The following is a 16,985-nucleotide window of genomic DNA, read 5'->3' on the forward strand; positions in this document are numbered from 1 at the left end:
GACTCTTTGATAGAGCATATGTATGACCCACTCTCTATTCCAATCACATATGGTGACCTTCCATGAAATAGAACAAGGTCAGACAAACAACAACCTGCAGTAAATTTGGGCTAATGTGTAATAAGGAAAGCTCTGGGCCCTGTCTCACTCCAGCCAACAGACAATGCAGAGAACACACTGATTCATTAACATGAATATTCTGAGGCTGTTTCTCTCTTCCTCATTACAGTCAACACAACACATGACCCTACAAAAACATGGTCTGATCACTAGACACATGCTTCGAGCACTGACATTTGGAGGTCACTGGTAAAATACTATAAAGACTATTAATTTATAGCATATGCAATTCAAGGAACTTTTCAAAAATGAATTGGGTATACAAATCAATTACAACAACAAGGGCAAAAAGTATAATTTAATACATTTAACCATATATAAAGTAATAACCTTAATCCAATATGGCAAGCATTTAAAGCTGCCAGAAAAAACCAAACAACAAAAAAAACAAAACAAAACAAAAAAATTATACTTGTGATGCAAGTTTTCAGGAAAAAATAATTGGGGGAAAAACTTACGTCATTACAGTTATTCTGATAGATAATAGCCACCAAACTCTTCAATCCAGAAGAGAATGCTCAAGTTCCTGGTTTAAACGTCTCCAAATAAATAAAAGAACAAATCTATTACTTCCAGAGTCCCAGGCTCCAAACTCCCCACTAACGATAACTTCCAGATTAGCTTCAAGTTTCCATGTGAGCCCCTTAAAGGCCTTTCATTCCACTCCAAATCCAATCCCAGGCCACCTCCAGATTTCAGATCCTGACTGCAATCTAACTTGCAGACCAACTGTAAAGCCTCAAATCCTGAACGCCTTCCACCAGTGCAAGTCCATCTTAGTGATACAGAGAGAGCCTGAGATTCTCCAAAGGAAGTAGCTACAGTGGGAAGGAGGAGTTTCTAACCTTAATCCCCCAGAAAGCATTCTCACCCACTTTCAGGATAAGTTTTCTATGCAAGAACCACTACCATGATAGCAGACCAAACATCCCATCAGGGCTAAATTGTCACAACATATTCATATTCAGAATTTTTTCTAAAGGTCCCAAAAGTACACAGTACTTGAACATTTACAGTACCTTATTATTAACTATATTCTTGAAAGTTATTGTAATTAATATTTGCAGATATGTTCTGTAATGTTTGATTACAGTAATAATACATTGTACTGTGTTTTTAATGCAAAACTGTGTTTGTACCTGACAACATATTCATAACAGTACATTACTACGAAACCACCACTGTGATTTAATATTATCCTCTGTATATGACAAATGATAGATAGATAGATAGATAGACAGATAGATAGATAGACAGATAGATAGATAGATAGATAGATAACCATAATATAACGTAACATAACATGGGAAGCTACAATATCAAACTGTAAAGCACACTTAAGGTATTCTACTGGTTTGAAGACAGTATTTCTGAAGTTAGAATTTTTCAATATTGAAGGAAGTGTATAATAATGACTAAGGGCACAATGCTTGTGCTAATCCCTAGTCCTACATTAACAACATTTATTATTATAAACAGAAACATTAGAAATGAGTGTATTATGCAAGAATGGCAAATGAATCGAAAATTTATCCGGAAAGCCATTTTAAACCTTTGGGTTCTAAAAGAACACTGCAAAAACAACATATATCATGTTAGAAAAAGCAATAAGTCCATTAAAAGTTTGGTTGAAGAATGAAAACAGAAAGCTGGGGTCATATTAAAGCAGAGTGAAAGACAGCTCCAAGGTAACAGCCACTGGAATCCCATAATCTTCTATGGGGCCAAGGACACTCTGCTTTTTGTGTATAGAGAATCTTGATGTATAGGGAATGTATAGGAAATGTGGACATTTGCGTGCATTTGTTGCTGTGTGAGGCTCACACTAGCCAGCCAAAAGAGGCCAGTGAGAGGCATATTAGTCTCTCTCTCCATCTTTCTCAATCTCTTGGCCAGCACCATGTGAAGTTCCCCTGCTACCCCTCTCCTCATCTGAGAACTCTTTGTCCCACACTCAAACAGTGTCAGTGGCCTCTGCTATCCCATAACCCCCCACCCCACGGCACCCAGCCTCGGTGCCCAAGCTCAGCCTCCGAATTTGCATAGTGGAGGGAGGGATGGTGGGCACATGCAGAATGCCAGCTCCATTTAGGCCACTGATGTCATGCCTGTGCCCACCGTGGGAGAGCTGTGGAGGGGCTTAGAGGGTGATGGAAGGCCCTTTCTCCTCTCTCTTCAGCCCTTCTTTTCCGGTATGAATGAATCTTTCAGAAACGGCAGCCCATTGTGCAGAATAATCGACAGTGATTATCCCAATTTTATGCTGCCTTCCCGAAGAGAGGTCTCTCTCTCTCTCTCTCTCCCTTGGTCTTGCTCTCTTTCTGTGCATCTCCAGTCCTTTCATAGAGGATGCAAGGCAATGATGGCCTGACAGGTTGTCTTAGCAACCACAGAAAAGAAAAGAGGGAAAAAGAGAGAGAAACCTTGCTCCACCTTGGCTCAAGTCACTCTAAAGAATTAATAAAGTAGCAGCTGAATAATACAAGAATATAAAAATATATGTGAAGAGACCGACTGTCACCAGATATACACTAATGCCAAATTCCAAATAACCGATACTGCAGAATCGGTTGCAAGACACTATATGTAGAAACAGCATTGGTCACGTCAATCATTTTTCTGATTATTTGGGATACATTGCTTCCATAATATATCTTCTCTTAAACTATAGTAATAAAATAATCAAAACAACAGAAAAGCGTTCATTTGACTCTTTTTGAACACACACGTCCACTTCAATATTTTAAACTTTCCAATGTTGATGAAGTATTTAAGCTTTGTGACAAAAATTGACATGACAAAGATCTTTACAGTGGAATAAACATTTTCATTCGAACATCATCTAAAGACCAGATTTTTTTGTTTTATTTAAGTATTTTGATCAGACTTCATTAGCATAAATAAAAAAGTTCCAATACAAAATATACTTCTAAGAATATCAGCAGTCAGCTGGTGAAGAAATTACGCTATTCATACGTAGTGTCTTGCCTTAAAATATCCACACAAACGCAACATTTCCCCTCATTGCACTTGACATATATTCTCATATGTTCTTATTAGTACACATTGCGAAGGCTCTATATTGGCTAGGCCCCCTTCCCCCACCCCCTGATCAACCTCTTGCCATATTGATCTCCAGCAGTTTGGATACATTCTGCCCCTCTGGGCCTCACACTCACATGTCCAATGTGTTTAACCTTAACCATCAAACACTGGAAAATTACCTACATTAATATAAGCAAATTATTAAGATCAATTATGTTTGGTAGTACCAAGAATCAGACATTTTCAGGTTACATAAGGAATTATTAGTAGAACAGGATGAAAGTGCACAGTAAATTTCAGTTGTGCTGCAGGTGGAAGTAGGGGCAGAAAATGAACATGACCATCTGACTATCAGTGGCACACACACACACACACACACACACACACACCACAATATAAACACGCAGTCTGACGTCAGAGCTAGAGGCAGCTCAAAATCTGAGCAAATCCAGGCAAAGGTCAAATTACTGCTGTAGGATGCAAATGCACTTAAACACATGCAAAATACAAAATGCTATCTCTATTGTATGTTTTTTGGCTGTGCCCTCATGTGATGTACTGATGCTTTATATGGATGTGGTTGATTCTGCTCTTCTAATGAGTCAATTGTACAGTTATGCAATGTCTTAGGATGCCTAATGACACCCTATATACACAAGGCATTTTATTATTGGTCCCATTGTTGTTATAACAACCATATCCTCAGGCTTTTCATAATGATTCAATTAACTCACATTTTGTAATTGCATTGTCTATATACAGTAACATCAATTCATCCTTTCTATTTAAAAAAGTACAAAATGAATTTTGTCACAGGTATCATCCATGTCAATAAAAGAGAAGAGATTATTAAAAGTGAGGTTTTCATACAGTTATTTCATCTACCCATTTATCTACCTGTTCTGAGACGTTGGACCTACATAAAAACACATTACTGGCTATTATATACGATGCTATTAACAAGAGCAAAGTTCTTTGCTTTGTTTGGAGCAACCTTGTTGTTTTCATAATGAGGAGGTGATTAGGGAATTATGGGAAATTGCCATGCCACTGCATGTAGAAGGCTTTCACATGTGCGCAGCTCCATCACAATTATGTGCTAAAAGAGCCATTATGCCAAGACCTGTAGCTAGAGCACACTGGAGAATACTTATTCATCTGATAAATTGTAAATGAATAAAATTGGGCCCTAGGGATGAAGGACTTTCTCACTTTCTGCTCTATTTTCTTTTCTTTCTTACCTTCCATCCCATTATTCCTAGGCCAATGCTTCTTTTGCTTTACATCTCAACTGCTTGAAATAACTCTACTCTCAAGAATTTTGTCCAGATCCACAAGGGTTTTCAGTGATCAGTATCTGACTGTTGGAGATCTCACATTCACCACTTTATTGATTAACATGTACCAGTGGGAAATCGCCTTGCTTTATCTAGTACAGCATGACAAGGCTTTATGATTTGCATCAGCGTATATGTTTAAGGACTTGTCGTTGTGATGAAATGCTTTTGATCAGCTCAGCTCAGTGTGAATCCCCAAGGATCACATTAAATCAGCCTGGACCATCACCCCCTCCCCCATTCTACTAGTCATCCATACAGGGAAAAGAACACAGATTCGGAGAGTGAGAGAGAGGGCCAGCAAAAGACTGGGGTTATCATTGTGTTTTGAGGTAGCTGATTGGATCAAAGATGGGGAGTGGCAAGAGTTTATGCAGAATGGATTTGACAGCAGAGACAAACCTGAACACTTCGCACATAACACACAAAACAGCAACGGAGCAATAAAACTATATATGTATGTATGTATGTGTGTATGTAACGGGTCATATATGATGAATGCACATGAATATGAAAATAATTTTCACTTTAAAAATCATTAAGGGCCAAAGACGTCACAGTTAGCTCACTGCTCGTACCCGTAATGTGTTCTTTAAAAAAGACTGCAGATTCCACAGAACAAAACCTGACCATCCAGAGGGAAGAAATTCCACAAACTACGTCAACCTACAAAAAAGCCACCTATAATTTGAAGAATGCCCAATGACATAAACCCAGTATTGGATAGGGGCTTTGGAAATTGGTTCAGCACTAGTTACACACATTCCATGAAGCTCTGTTAATAATGTACACCGTAACAGCCAAATTCATTTGGGGAAAATAAAGTGGATCATGTCAACATATGAAATAAAACCTAAACTCCACAACCACCAAAAGAACTGCAAAGGAATGTGGTTCATGTAGAACTATGTCCAATGAAATTCATGTATCACATGAACCACACAGTAACAGTATCATCAGAACCACACAGAAGATGAAGACCAAATGCTGCAGAGATCTTTGTTACAAATGTTGTTAGTGTTATGTTTAATTAACAGCTTTACACAAGTGCAGTGCAAAACATAAAACCAATCTCTATCACATACTCCCACCTGGGAGAACTCTTTTGTGAACCTTAAAACAAAAACTATCTCTTACAGAAACTGTTCCATGTATAACCTTTTAAAAGATCTAACTGCTAACTATCCAAAAATCCTTGATGAAATGTTTTATTTTAATAGTGCACAGAAAATAATAAGGCTTTTCTTTCCACGTAATGATTTACTAAATGCTTTTTCCAGCTGTGTAACTGTGCAGCATATTTACTGGATTCACATAGATTTCGCCAATTATTTAGACAGTCTTCCAACTGTTCCTTTTAAACAATTTCATTTGGCCATAAGGTATACCAATGCCACTACCAGGCTGACCCTGTATTTCCTTTTGTATATGGAGCTGCTCATCAGCTGTCTGTACTCCAGAAAAGTGTAGGCATTTGACATCAGACTCACCAAAACTATTAAATGCCAATGTACTGATGAAACATAAGCAATGTAAAATAAAATAAAAAACTGTTTTACTCAATTACTCAATGTTTTACTTAATATGATTTGTATCAGTATTAATATTAACAAAAAAGACATGAACCTGCTACTATGGTACAAACTATAATACAAACTTTATAAACTTTATATACTTTATAAATTACGTCATCCTTTGTTGTTGAAACCTCAAAGTTGAGAGATTTCTGAGATGTAACCTTCGTATCACTGCCTTTTCATATAGTGAAAAACAACACACTGAAACAGATAATGCGGCGTAGCTATGGAGCCTGCATGAGAGGTCATAGGTAGGTGGACAGACAGATGGATAGATAAATAAATGAATGTGATTCCTAATTAACCAGTGCATGGTATGGTGAGCCAAGTCCACCACAAAACGTCCACTGTGTTGGGCCAGCCATTGAAGCAAATCGCTCTTGAAATGCGCCAAGTGCAGAGGAATAATAGAGCAGTTTATAGGGCTCCATGCCCATTCACAGGCTCCCTGTGATGGGAAACTCTTAGCACAAAGGTTCAGGAGGGGTTTTTTAATTGTTTCCTCATCTCTCTCTCTCCCCTGCTTTCAAAACTGGGACTGACAAAGAAGCAGTGAAGGGGATTGTTTAGTGTTCCGCTGGTCCAGGCCGGAGGTAAACACAGACGTCCCTGTGTGCCTCCACAGGGTTGCTGGGAAGAGGTGGGCAAAACACAGCAGATGAGGAGGAATGGGGGCCCTCCGGAAGAAGAAAGTGGTGGGTATAAGGTGCTGTAGTGTCTCCTGGGGAGAGCTAACATTGTGAATGGCATCAGGGTTCACATGCGTGCCTGTTAAGATCAAGTAAAAGTGATGAAGTTCTACGAGATTAAGTGAGTAAGTGGCAGCTCGGCCCTCCGCTCCCACAGCTCTGGCTATTTACATACTCAAGAGTGGAATTAATGCCCTACAGTCCCTGAAGCTGGCACAAAGATGCACACAAAGCTTCTTCAAAGAGCCATTAGAGATTTAGCTGCAAATTAAATGAGGGAAGAGAGGATAGAAGAGGAAAACAGAAGAGGGATGCAGAGATGCCCCGAGGTTCATCCGTAGTTCTTAAGAAGGGTCTGAGGTGAGAAGAGATTGTTCCACTAACCGATGAGACTCCTAAAGGACCACTCAACACTTTTTTCTCCTTCATCTATTAATATGAACAGAAAGGCCACGTTCCATCGTAAGACTGTCCAAGACTTTATAGATGGTTTTATTGTGTATTGAGGGGGACAGGTCTGACATGTACTTTTCATAGTTTTCCAAATGTGCAGAAGATGATTTGATGTCTTTAAAGTGGTTTAGTGAATTAATAAAATAGATTCAATTAAAGACTAAGGCTTGGTAAGATTGGTAGCTCATTCACTATTAGATCTTCAACAAATGTTCATTCTTTCATCTTCAGTAACTGCTTTATCCTGGTCAGGGTCATGGTGGATATGGAGCTTATAATGGGTATGGGGCAGGAACTCCAGTCCATCACAGGGCTCAACAAACAGTGAATCTGGTCATTTAAATAAATTAAAAATACATAGTTATACAATCAACTAAATATAAAAAATTAAAAATTTTGAATTGACCAATGCCACAATACACAATAACAGTACTTATGTCTAAATTGATAACTGCAGTAATTTTGAGAGTAAACACAGAGTAAATCAGACTGTGCATTGTCTTTCTAGGCCACTATCAATTTGTCCATACAAATTATAACCATTAAAATGCATTCTACTCTGGAAACATCACACCTACAAAACAAGCACATAACAGCAAACACATTAAACTGAGATCATAAATTAGACAGCATGACTCAACTTGTTCTGTTCTTCCACAACTATACTTCAAGGCTGCATTTAATACTCAATAAACACTGGGTTGAATTAACATACTGTATGAGTTACAGCATTTGTAGATAATTGAGGCTCAAACAACAATCACTTGAAAGCATAAATTACAGTTTTGCACTCATCTTTGCATATGAGTTTTTCTGTAAGGATTTGTCATTTTCAGTTTACACAAAAGTCTCTGTGAATTTTGTCCAGCCTTGGCAGATTTTAAGTCAAGTCAACTGGGTTTTTATTGTCATCCTTCTATATAGCTTGTATTCATTGGAATTAAATGTTGTTTCTCTAGGACCGCGGTACAAAGCATAACAGTGCACAAGACTACATAAAGTGCAAATATATATTATATATACAGTATATGTTTTGAGAGACATTATATTTCAACCATACTTTGACAATTTTTTTTTTTTTTTTTTTTTTTTTTTGCAAAACAATTTTTTATTAAATAGTGGAGAGAGAAACAGAGCCAAGCCTCTCTCACCATCCCAGTGGATTTATTACTTATAGCACTCTATATTGCTAAAAAATATGTCATCAATTTGTTAAACATGGGATTATCTGGGTAGCAGATAGGCTAAAAAGGCGTGAATGATGTCCATTAGAACAGTGATGCATGTCTATGGAGAGCTGTTCTGGCATTCTAAGTCTCAGGGGAACGGTTTGGTTTGTTAGCACTCTTTTTGGAAATGTTCACAGATTGTAGCACTCCAAACAGTGGAAAGAGCAAGTGACTAATCCCTGTGCTCCTTCAAATTCATTTATAGTCTACACAGGCACTGGGTGAGCAGGAACATGGGAAGAGAAAGAGGGAGAAATGTGGAGCAAAACAGATGTACAAGGACAGGGAGAAGTGATGAGGAGGAAAGAGAAAAGCATTTGGACGGCTTGGAGTTAGACAGTGTCTCCATGTTCCCATGTTTGTTACTCAAGTGCTACAGTAGATGCCGCCCAGTACCACCCTGTCCACAGCTCTGAAAAGACTGAATGGATATGCGCACATACATATACACAAGCACACACAAATTATGGAGTCTTTGCCACTTCAGGATTATCTATTCCCACTTATATTATCCCTATTCCATTTCTCCTTGTGTTTTTTTTTTCTTTCTGTGCAATGCTACAGCATTTCTGTTCTAAATTTTCCCTGTTATGGCAGTTTGCCAGGTTAGGTTCACCTGCCCCAAACATCAGGCACTGATATGGTCTATCTCTTGTCCACTCCTTTCCTTGCCACATCACCCCTTCCCAAATCTCCTACAGCTCCCCAAATGAACAGAGCCCCACTGTCTTTCATCTCAATCTGAATCTCAAATGCACTACTCTCTACAGAAAACCAGTAGGGGCTTTTGCCAACATTTTTTGTTTTACCCCATTTAAAAGGCTAGTGTGGCCACAAAAAAACTTGTTCATTTTAAACACAGACTAAAATTCTTCTTTATTATGCTGTTTTTATTGTTTCTATTGCTATCAAAGTAAAAGAAATGGCATTATTCTCACAATTCTCACAACTGACAGAAGATAGATCCTATAAACTGTATGAGGACTTCTTGTCCCATTAATTCACAAAAAAAATTGCTCTTGGTACGCTGTACATTCATAAATATGAGGGAAAAGACATATTAGCATATGGTTGTTGTTCATTAACTAATCAAAGAAAAGTAATAACAGATAATGTATGTGCTTACCCTTATCATATATAACACTACATATATGTGAAACAATAGGAAATTTCTGAGCAATAGGAGACGTGGATGATGGACAAACATGAATATATCTATGTACAATAATGAACAAAAAAAAAACAAATATAAATGTCCTCAATAGGCACACAAATAAACACACATTTTATCATTTATAGGGGCCGCTAAACTGAGCTCCACCCTGCCTGTGCTGTAAGGAGTTTAATGAGAAGGGCCTCTATGCACAAACCAAAACAGATTACCTACATGAGTTGTCTCACCCTTTCAGGTTTCCGCCACAATCACACAGACCACAACATTCCATCAGCTACAAGCCCCAGGGCAGACATTGCCCTGTGTTTAGATCTCGCACTGGAATTTCTAACAAAGGAAATCCTCCAAACCCCTTACAATGACAGACAAACCTCATTTTTCACACATTTTTCTCATGTAATGGACTTTACATATGTAAGTTTTTCCACATTATTTAATTTATTTCATTCATATCTATCTATCTATCTATCTATCTATCCATCCATCCATCCATCCATCCATCCTCCAAATTAAGAGGTTACGAGGTAATGAGAATTTCTTATAAAAATAAAAAACTTATATAAAAAACTTATAAAAATTTTTGCAGTGTGTCCTGGACATGCATTACAGAAAATATTATACCAGTGATTTATTTATAGCAGTGTGCAATTGTTACCCAAATGTAAGCTATCTACATATCTAGATAGCTAGCTAGCTAAGCTAGCTAGCTATCAAATACAAAGAAACGCTCTGTTCTGTCTCTGGTATGTGACCTCATTAAAATACTATTCTTCTACATTAATGTCAATTTTTAGTACTTTACAACACAATTCAGTAAGTGTCAGTAAATGTTCGGACCAAAAACCAATATGCCTTATAGCCGACCCGCGCACTGGCCCAATAATGCACGCGCCAACTGGTTGACTTTTCGTTAATTGATTTTTAAAGTACTTACTGAACCAGACAAAATACCTAGAGCAGAATTAACACCTTGGTGTTCATTTGCTTGAAGGTGGACATTGATGAACACTAGTATAAGAGTTTCCCCGCCGGAAACGCGGTTGCGCGTCGCTCTGCAGCGCGTATTGCAGTGAAGCGCGCGCTCACGCAGTGCACAGCTACTGTCAATAAGACTCAAATGTTCAAATGCACTCAGTGACGTGTAATCTTCTTGTTTACTACATGCTTAGTCGGACTTTCCAAACGGGTTTGGAATAGTTGGATTAGTCGGCCGTTTAATTATTCGCAGACTTCCATCATGGAGCCTAGATGAAATCATGGCAATCCGGTCACTATACAAAATGAGACATGGTTCTAAATTATATTGCTATAACATACAATGATACTTTGTAACATGATTTTATTTTATGATATGCACGCAGGTTAAACTTTAGTTCCGCTTTGTTAAGTGGATGTACTCCCATTGTGAAATAATTACTGTAGCTTTATATCTGATCTATTAATGTTGCGCTCTGGAAGACACACTATCGCATGTGGCTCTGTAAACTGAGAGAGACTCACCTTTGTTGTCAACCTGGGAGAAATCAGATTCTTGTTTGGCGCGCTGCTGTCTTGCATCCACGTCTTTGGGTGAAAATCCGCTGCGATGTGAAGACAGACAGACAGACAGAGAGAGAGAGAGAGAGAGAGAGAGAGAGAGAGAGAACGATGGTCTCTACGGGGTAATCCGTGGAGCACCGAGCTCAACAATCCCACTGAATAAAGGCTGCTTCACTGACGACTGACTGTGTGTCGTTCACACACACACACAGACACACACACACACACACACACACACCCTCTACTCCTCTTCCTCCTCCTCTTCTCTCTTCTACTCTCCCTCTCTTTCTCTTTCTGTCTTCCTCTCTGTCTATAACAGGTGATGTTGTGTAGGTCAAGTGGACAGGCAATCACCTGAAAGTCAAGCTCCAATTCAAGCTTATAAGTGTGCTTTTGTATACACAAATTGTATAATTTGTTCCCTGTAGGTACTTTTCTTTTTCTGGACATCAAGATATAGAGAAGGAGGACATTTATGAAAACTAACATGGTCATGCAAATGGTCTCACAAAAAGCATATGGCTAAAGCACATTCTGTTCTTTTCCTTGTCACTGGGGTGGCACCATAATGGGTACAAGTTTTGTACCTTCAGTATGTATCTTTTACCTAAAATAATGTAAAAATAATAATAATAATTTAGAATCTTTAATTGTAATTAGAGCTTAAGGACCACTACTCTGTCTAAAGCTGCAATCAGAGTTGAATAATTTTGAGACTGGAGAAGTCATTGCATTTTCAGTTGAATTTGGGGAAACTAATTGAAGCATTTGTTGTTTTAAACTATTTCAGTTGCTTTTGTTTGATTTGTTCATTGCAAACAGATGAAAGTCTGTTAATTTTGACAATAAACCTGATTTGCAATGGGGGTTGAATAATTTTGATTGCAACTGTAAGTACACCACATGCACACTCTTAGGTAAAGATGCATACTAAAGATGCAAATCATCCCTGCACAAGGAAAACTACAGATACCTTGTTGTGTGTGCATTATTATTATTATTATTATTATTATTATTATTATTAGTTTCATTTCATTTTATATATATATATATATATATATATATATATATATATATATATATATATATACATATATATATATATAAAAATATATATATATATATATATATATATATATATATATATATATATATGTCATTTCTATTAAATCAGTGGAAATCCACTGGATCGCATTTCTACTGAACGTGCAATTCAGTACAAGTTCTCTTTCAGGTTATGAACTCATGAAAATACAATTGAGTAAAGAATGACTGTTTGGATTTTGCTTGATTTCATATGAATAAAGTTGTAAGATATGATGCAGACACTAACCTCATACCAAAACATAACCTTAACCTCTGTAATGTTTCATACCAAACTGATATGAATTTGCATATCTTGGCTCCTTTATACAGTAATAACAGTGAAACAGACCATAGCTACTGAATTCCAAACCCATAAATGACCGGCACCCAAAGGTGTCCTTTAAATCAACAGACTTAATAAAGAGAAAATTTAAATGAAAATTTGATGAAATATTAATTCATGCTTCTGTACTACTCAAACACGCAGGATAGATTCTAATCCAAGATAAGCCATGTAGTGAGCTGTGTAAAGAGGAGCTTATGGTGATAACACCGTTTATCAAGTGTGCTATTTTTAAACTGTGAACTCAAAGTTTCTAAGAAAGCTGCTATGAAACCTAGGGGTCTTCATTTTCAGACACAAAAAAGAATACAGAATAAGGAGAATAAAGATAGGATTTTACCTTCAGTAGTAAAGGCTTTGAATCTACATAGTGACACTCACCCCAACATAACAGCATGAATCCATTTAGATTCTCTCACTGATAACACCTCAGGCTGTTTCACTGGCATGCTGACAGATTAGAGCAGTCATGATGGATTGTGTGGGATGATATGGAGCAGACTTCATTTAGAGAGTTAGATCTCTTCAGCTGACATAATGTACATTGACTGTTCATTTCTATGATGCCTAAATACATGGATATTTTCTTTTTATTAAGTCTTAAATGTTTGAGCAAATTATAAATTAGTAGTTTCTATCTGCAGTCTAGGTTCACAAACCTGAAAAAAAAAAGTAACTGGATTGCTAAACAATATACAAAAGTAGGTACTAAACCTTAAAAACTACAGGAGGTCACATGAGAAATTTGGTTTCTTTGAAATGGACTAATTTAAATATTTTAAATAATTGTATGAATTACTACATTTAGACCTTATCGAAAAGACACAGACTTCATATGAATAATCACATGATTCATGTGAATATTACACATTGTGTTTCACACGTTTTTAATGTCAACTTTTCACTTATGATTTTTTTTCCACCCAATTATTTATTTACTTTTTTTGCACATAGGTTATGTGTTTCTCTTTTCCCCACCTTTGTTTGTTTGAACTCACATTCACAATTTCAGGGCATGGGGAATTGCAACTTCATATGTTTTCATGTGATCACATATTAGTCACATAATCACATGTGAAAAACATATGATCAGCTGTGGAATGTGTGAGATTTCTCCATAAGGGAACATTAAACCATAATGAACCGATGCATAAGGGGTTTTGATTCCACCACATGTAAAGATGTACATAAAATATATTATATTCAAATATAATCATATTTCAAATGTAATACAGTTAGGAAACAGTTTTTGAGTTTAGGATGTGCCATAAGAGATACTCCATGTACTGTTGTATTGTTATATAATACAACTGTTTGTTCCGTTCCACTAATTTGATTAGGTGACCAGTGTTTCAAGCGTGCTTATGTTTCCTATAATCGCACTGGGATGTTTCACTGTGTGTATCACTCTACAGTAGCCTTATTGACATAATCAGCAGACATGCCAAATGATACTTTTCAGGAATATAACTTTTGACTTAAAATATGAAAGCTTGTCAGACAAATATGAAAAAAATAAGGATCTTTAATGGACCTGTAATTTATAAATCAATGTGAGCTCGCTTGCATGCTATTAAGTGAGTGTAGCTTTTTTAGGATCTATTTCCGAGAATAGAGCACAAAATAAAACCCACATTGTGTTTGAATTGTCACTTACTCAATATTAATTTATTGTATAAAAGCGATATCGTACTCGCCAAATCACACTTTTGTCAATATTCAGTGTAACTGCACTGTTATTCTTGTGGTATTGCTTAATTGATCTAAATTGATATTGATCTATCCATCATTGCTCCATCATTCAGCACAGTTCCTGTGGGAGAACTTTGGATTTGGATTCTTGTTTAACTTCAGACATCAAATACAGGTTTGAGATGTTTATACTGTGCACTCTATTATGTCTGTGTAGATCTGCTAATGAAGTGGCTTTGCTGCATTTCTGAGGAAGCTTCTAGTTATAGTTGTCACACTTCACAGCCTCCAGATGAAGCCTCCCCTCCAGGTGTTGCTATGCTACTATGTTCTGTTTCACAGTAATTTTTGGAGGAAATATTTCATATTACTAACAAGGTTTGCTGTCATGGGTAAATCACTTAATTTGAGGCAATTATTGCAATTAAGGGACAGAACCTTTTCTCTGTCAAATCCTTTTTGTAATCATTAGTGGAATGGCTTAATATATGTTTGGGAAAGCAAGATGAAGCAGGGATTATGGAAAGTCCACAAGACAAGTTAGTTTCTGTTATCAATTACGTTATAGAAGCAATAAACATGCAATGCAGTTAGAAATGCAAATTGTAACAGGGAGACCAGAAAACACAGTCCTGTCTCCTCCCGGCTGAAAAATAAACAACAGAAGCCATCACAGAGATTCAAATGGTTTCCACTACAAATACTATTGCAAACCACCAGTTAACCATTAAAACCATTACCATTATTGGTCCTAAATTGTACCCACTAGACATGGCACCAATGGAAGGCAACAATTTACCAGTAGAGACCCACGGGGACCATTACAATTTCCATTATAACTATTAAAACCATTACAAATTCTATGAGGGTTTCTGTTGTTTCTATTGTGTCAGAAAACATTTTAACTGTTACAAAGTGATGAATCATGATACTCTTTCTGTAGACAATAAATAAACCTGTCCTTACAGAAACGGTCACAATATCAATGTTTATGTGTTTATATTTGTTAAATAAGAACACATTTTAAAAATCTAATTATTATTAGATTATAAGGATAGTCCACCAAAATCCCTGTGTATGAGCTGTTACTATAGAAAAAATAATGCTTTAAATAAAGCACATTACAAGCACGTAACAAGCACATTAATATAAACTTAAATAACAGCCAGAACTACTGTCAGAGCTGTTATTATTTTTACTCAAAGATAACATAAGGGATAAATTGGTGTATCTCTTAGCCAGTAATAAGAGATGGATAAGAGATTGTGTAGAATGTGTGAATCATCCAAGGACTCCATGGATTGTGTGTTATAGTTATGAGACAGTGAAGAGACACAAATCGGAATATTGCAGGGGTTTTTTTCAATTGTAAGGCTGTTTTTACCTTGCCTTTTAATCATTGGACGAGTCTAAAACATACTAGTAGTAAGAGATCAAAATAAGATTAGGCTCAACCAATCATGGTTACTGAAAGCTAGTCTCAGCATTCTTTGACTTTGACTTATTGACTGATGTTTTCTCTGCCAAACTCCAGTGTGGGTGAGTGTATATGTGTAAGCAAGGCACAATGTGGTGTTAATGTATAGAATCCTGGCTTCTGTGTACTAATGCACCTAGATCATTCCTGTGGAAAGCAGTGAATCTGCTCCAAACATGTTTAATCCTTAATAAGGCAGCAAAGCCCAAGGCCACTCATGAGAGCAGTATGGGGGATGGGCAGCAGGCACACAGATTCAACCATCACCTCAGGATTGTGTCATAGTAAAGGCAAAAATAGCTGCCTTTCTTAATGATGCTGGTTCCTCATTAACATCTGGAAGATTAATGGGTATGGTATGAGTGAGGTGGTTTGCAATTTCACATCATGATGCATCTTCGTTTGATTTCACATCCTGTAAATTACTAAAGCAGTTAACAGATGAAACTGTCAGCAAAGTGCACATACTGAATCTCTGAATATGTCATTGGATGTGGATCAATTGATTTATATATTTTTTTTCTTGGAAATCAAATTTAGCTGTGGTCTCTAACCTTATAATCCAAAACAAGCTGTCTTGGAATGCAGCAGGCAAAAAATTAAGCTCTATAAATCATAATGTTGTTCTGTAGTTAATCCCCCAACAGTGGGCTGTGAGTGATGATGAAATTAAACTCACATGTACATCTAAATGTACACATTACATAGTATAATCTGCACATTAAAATGCACATTTTGTGTGTGTGAAAAATGAAGAGCAGATATAATTAGCACCTGATATCATTAAACATCATTAAATTAAATAAGTGCATGAGTCAAAGCCTAGTGCTGTTTTATCACAGGTCATGTTTTAATCAAATTAATTTTAATTATTGGCTTGAAACAAGTTTCATTCTCATTGAGAATCATTAAGAGTTTCAATTCAACTCAATTCAATTTTATTTGTATAGCTCTTTTTACAGTGGGCATTGTCTCAAAGCAGCTTTACAGAAATATATAAACACAGGAAACAGATTTTTAGTGTGTGAATTAATCCCAATTGAGCAACGGTCGCGACAGTGGCAAGGAAAAACTCCCTAAGATGATATGAGGAAGAAACCTTGAAGGGAACCCATCCTCATCTGGGTAACAACGGATAGTGTGAAAGTAAAAGAAAGTTCATTATGGTTTGTACATGAAGTCTTTGTTGAACTAGTCCACTTTCAAAGGAGACCCGAGTGCAAA

The 16,985-nt window shown here is 36.8% G+C and overlaps 1 protein-coding gene across 5 annotated transcripts in view; it reads right to left on the reverse strand.

Annotated features, from left to right (window-relative positions):
- Positions 1–11,189, reverse strand: part of slc1a2b (solute carrier family 1 member 2b) — a 31,090-nt gene extending 19,901 nt beyond the window's left edge. For 2 of the 5 annotated variants that reach the window (XM_053640823.1, XM_053640822.1), the window contains exon 1: positions 579–1,374. In XM_053640823.1, the coding sequence (XP_053496798.1) occupies positions 579–583 (5 nt within the window). In that variant the 5' untranslated portion in view covers positions 584–1,374. Of the gene's footprint in view, positions 1–578; positions 1,375–11,124 lie in introns of those variants that run through there. The other 3 variants (XM_053640821.1, XM_053640824.1, XM_053640820.1) reach the window with 3 other exon arrangements.
- Between the last annotated feature and the right edge of the window lie 5,796 nt (positions 11,190–16,985).

This window comes from Ictalurus furcatus, chromosome 14 (assembly GCF_023375685.1).
Source record: "Ictalurus furcatus strain D&B chromosome 14, Billie_1.0, whole genome shotgun sequence".
In the NCBI taxonomy this organism is placed as follows: domain Eukaryota; kingdom Metazoa; phylum Chordata; class Actinopteri; order Siluriformes; family Ictaluridae; genus Ictalurus; species Ictalurus furcatus.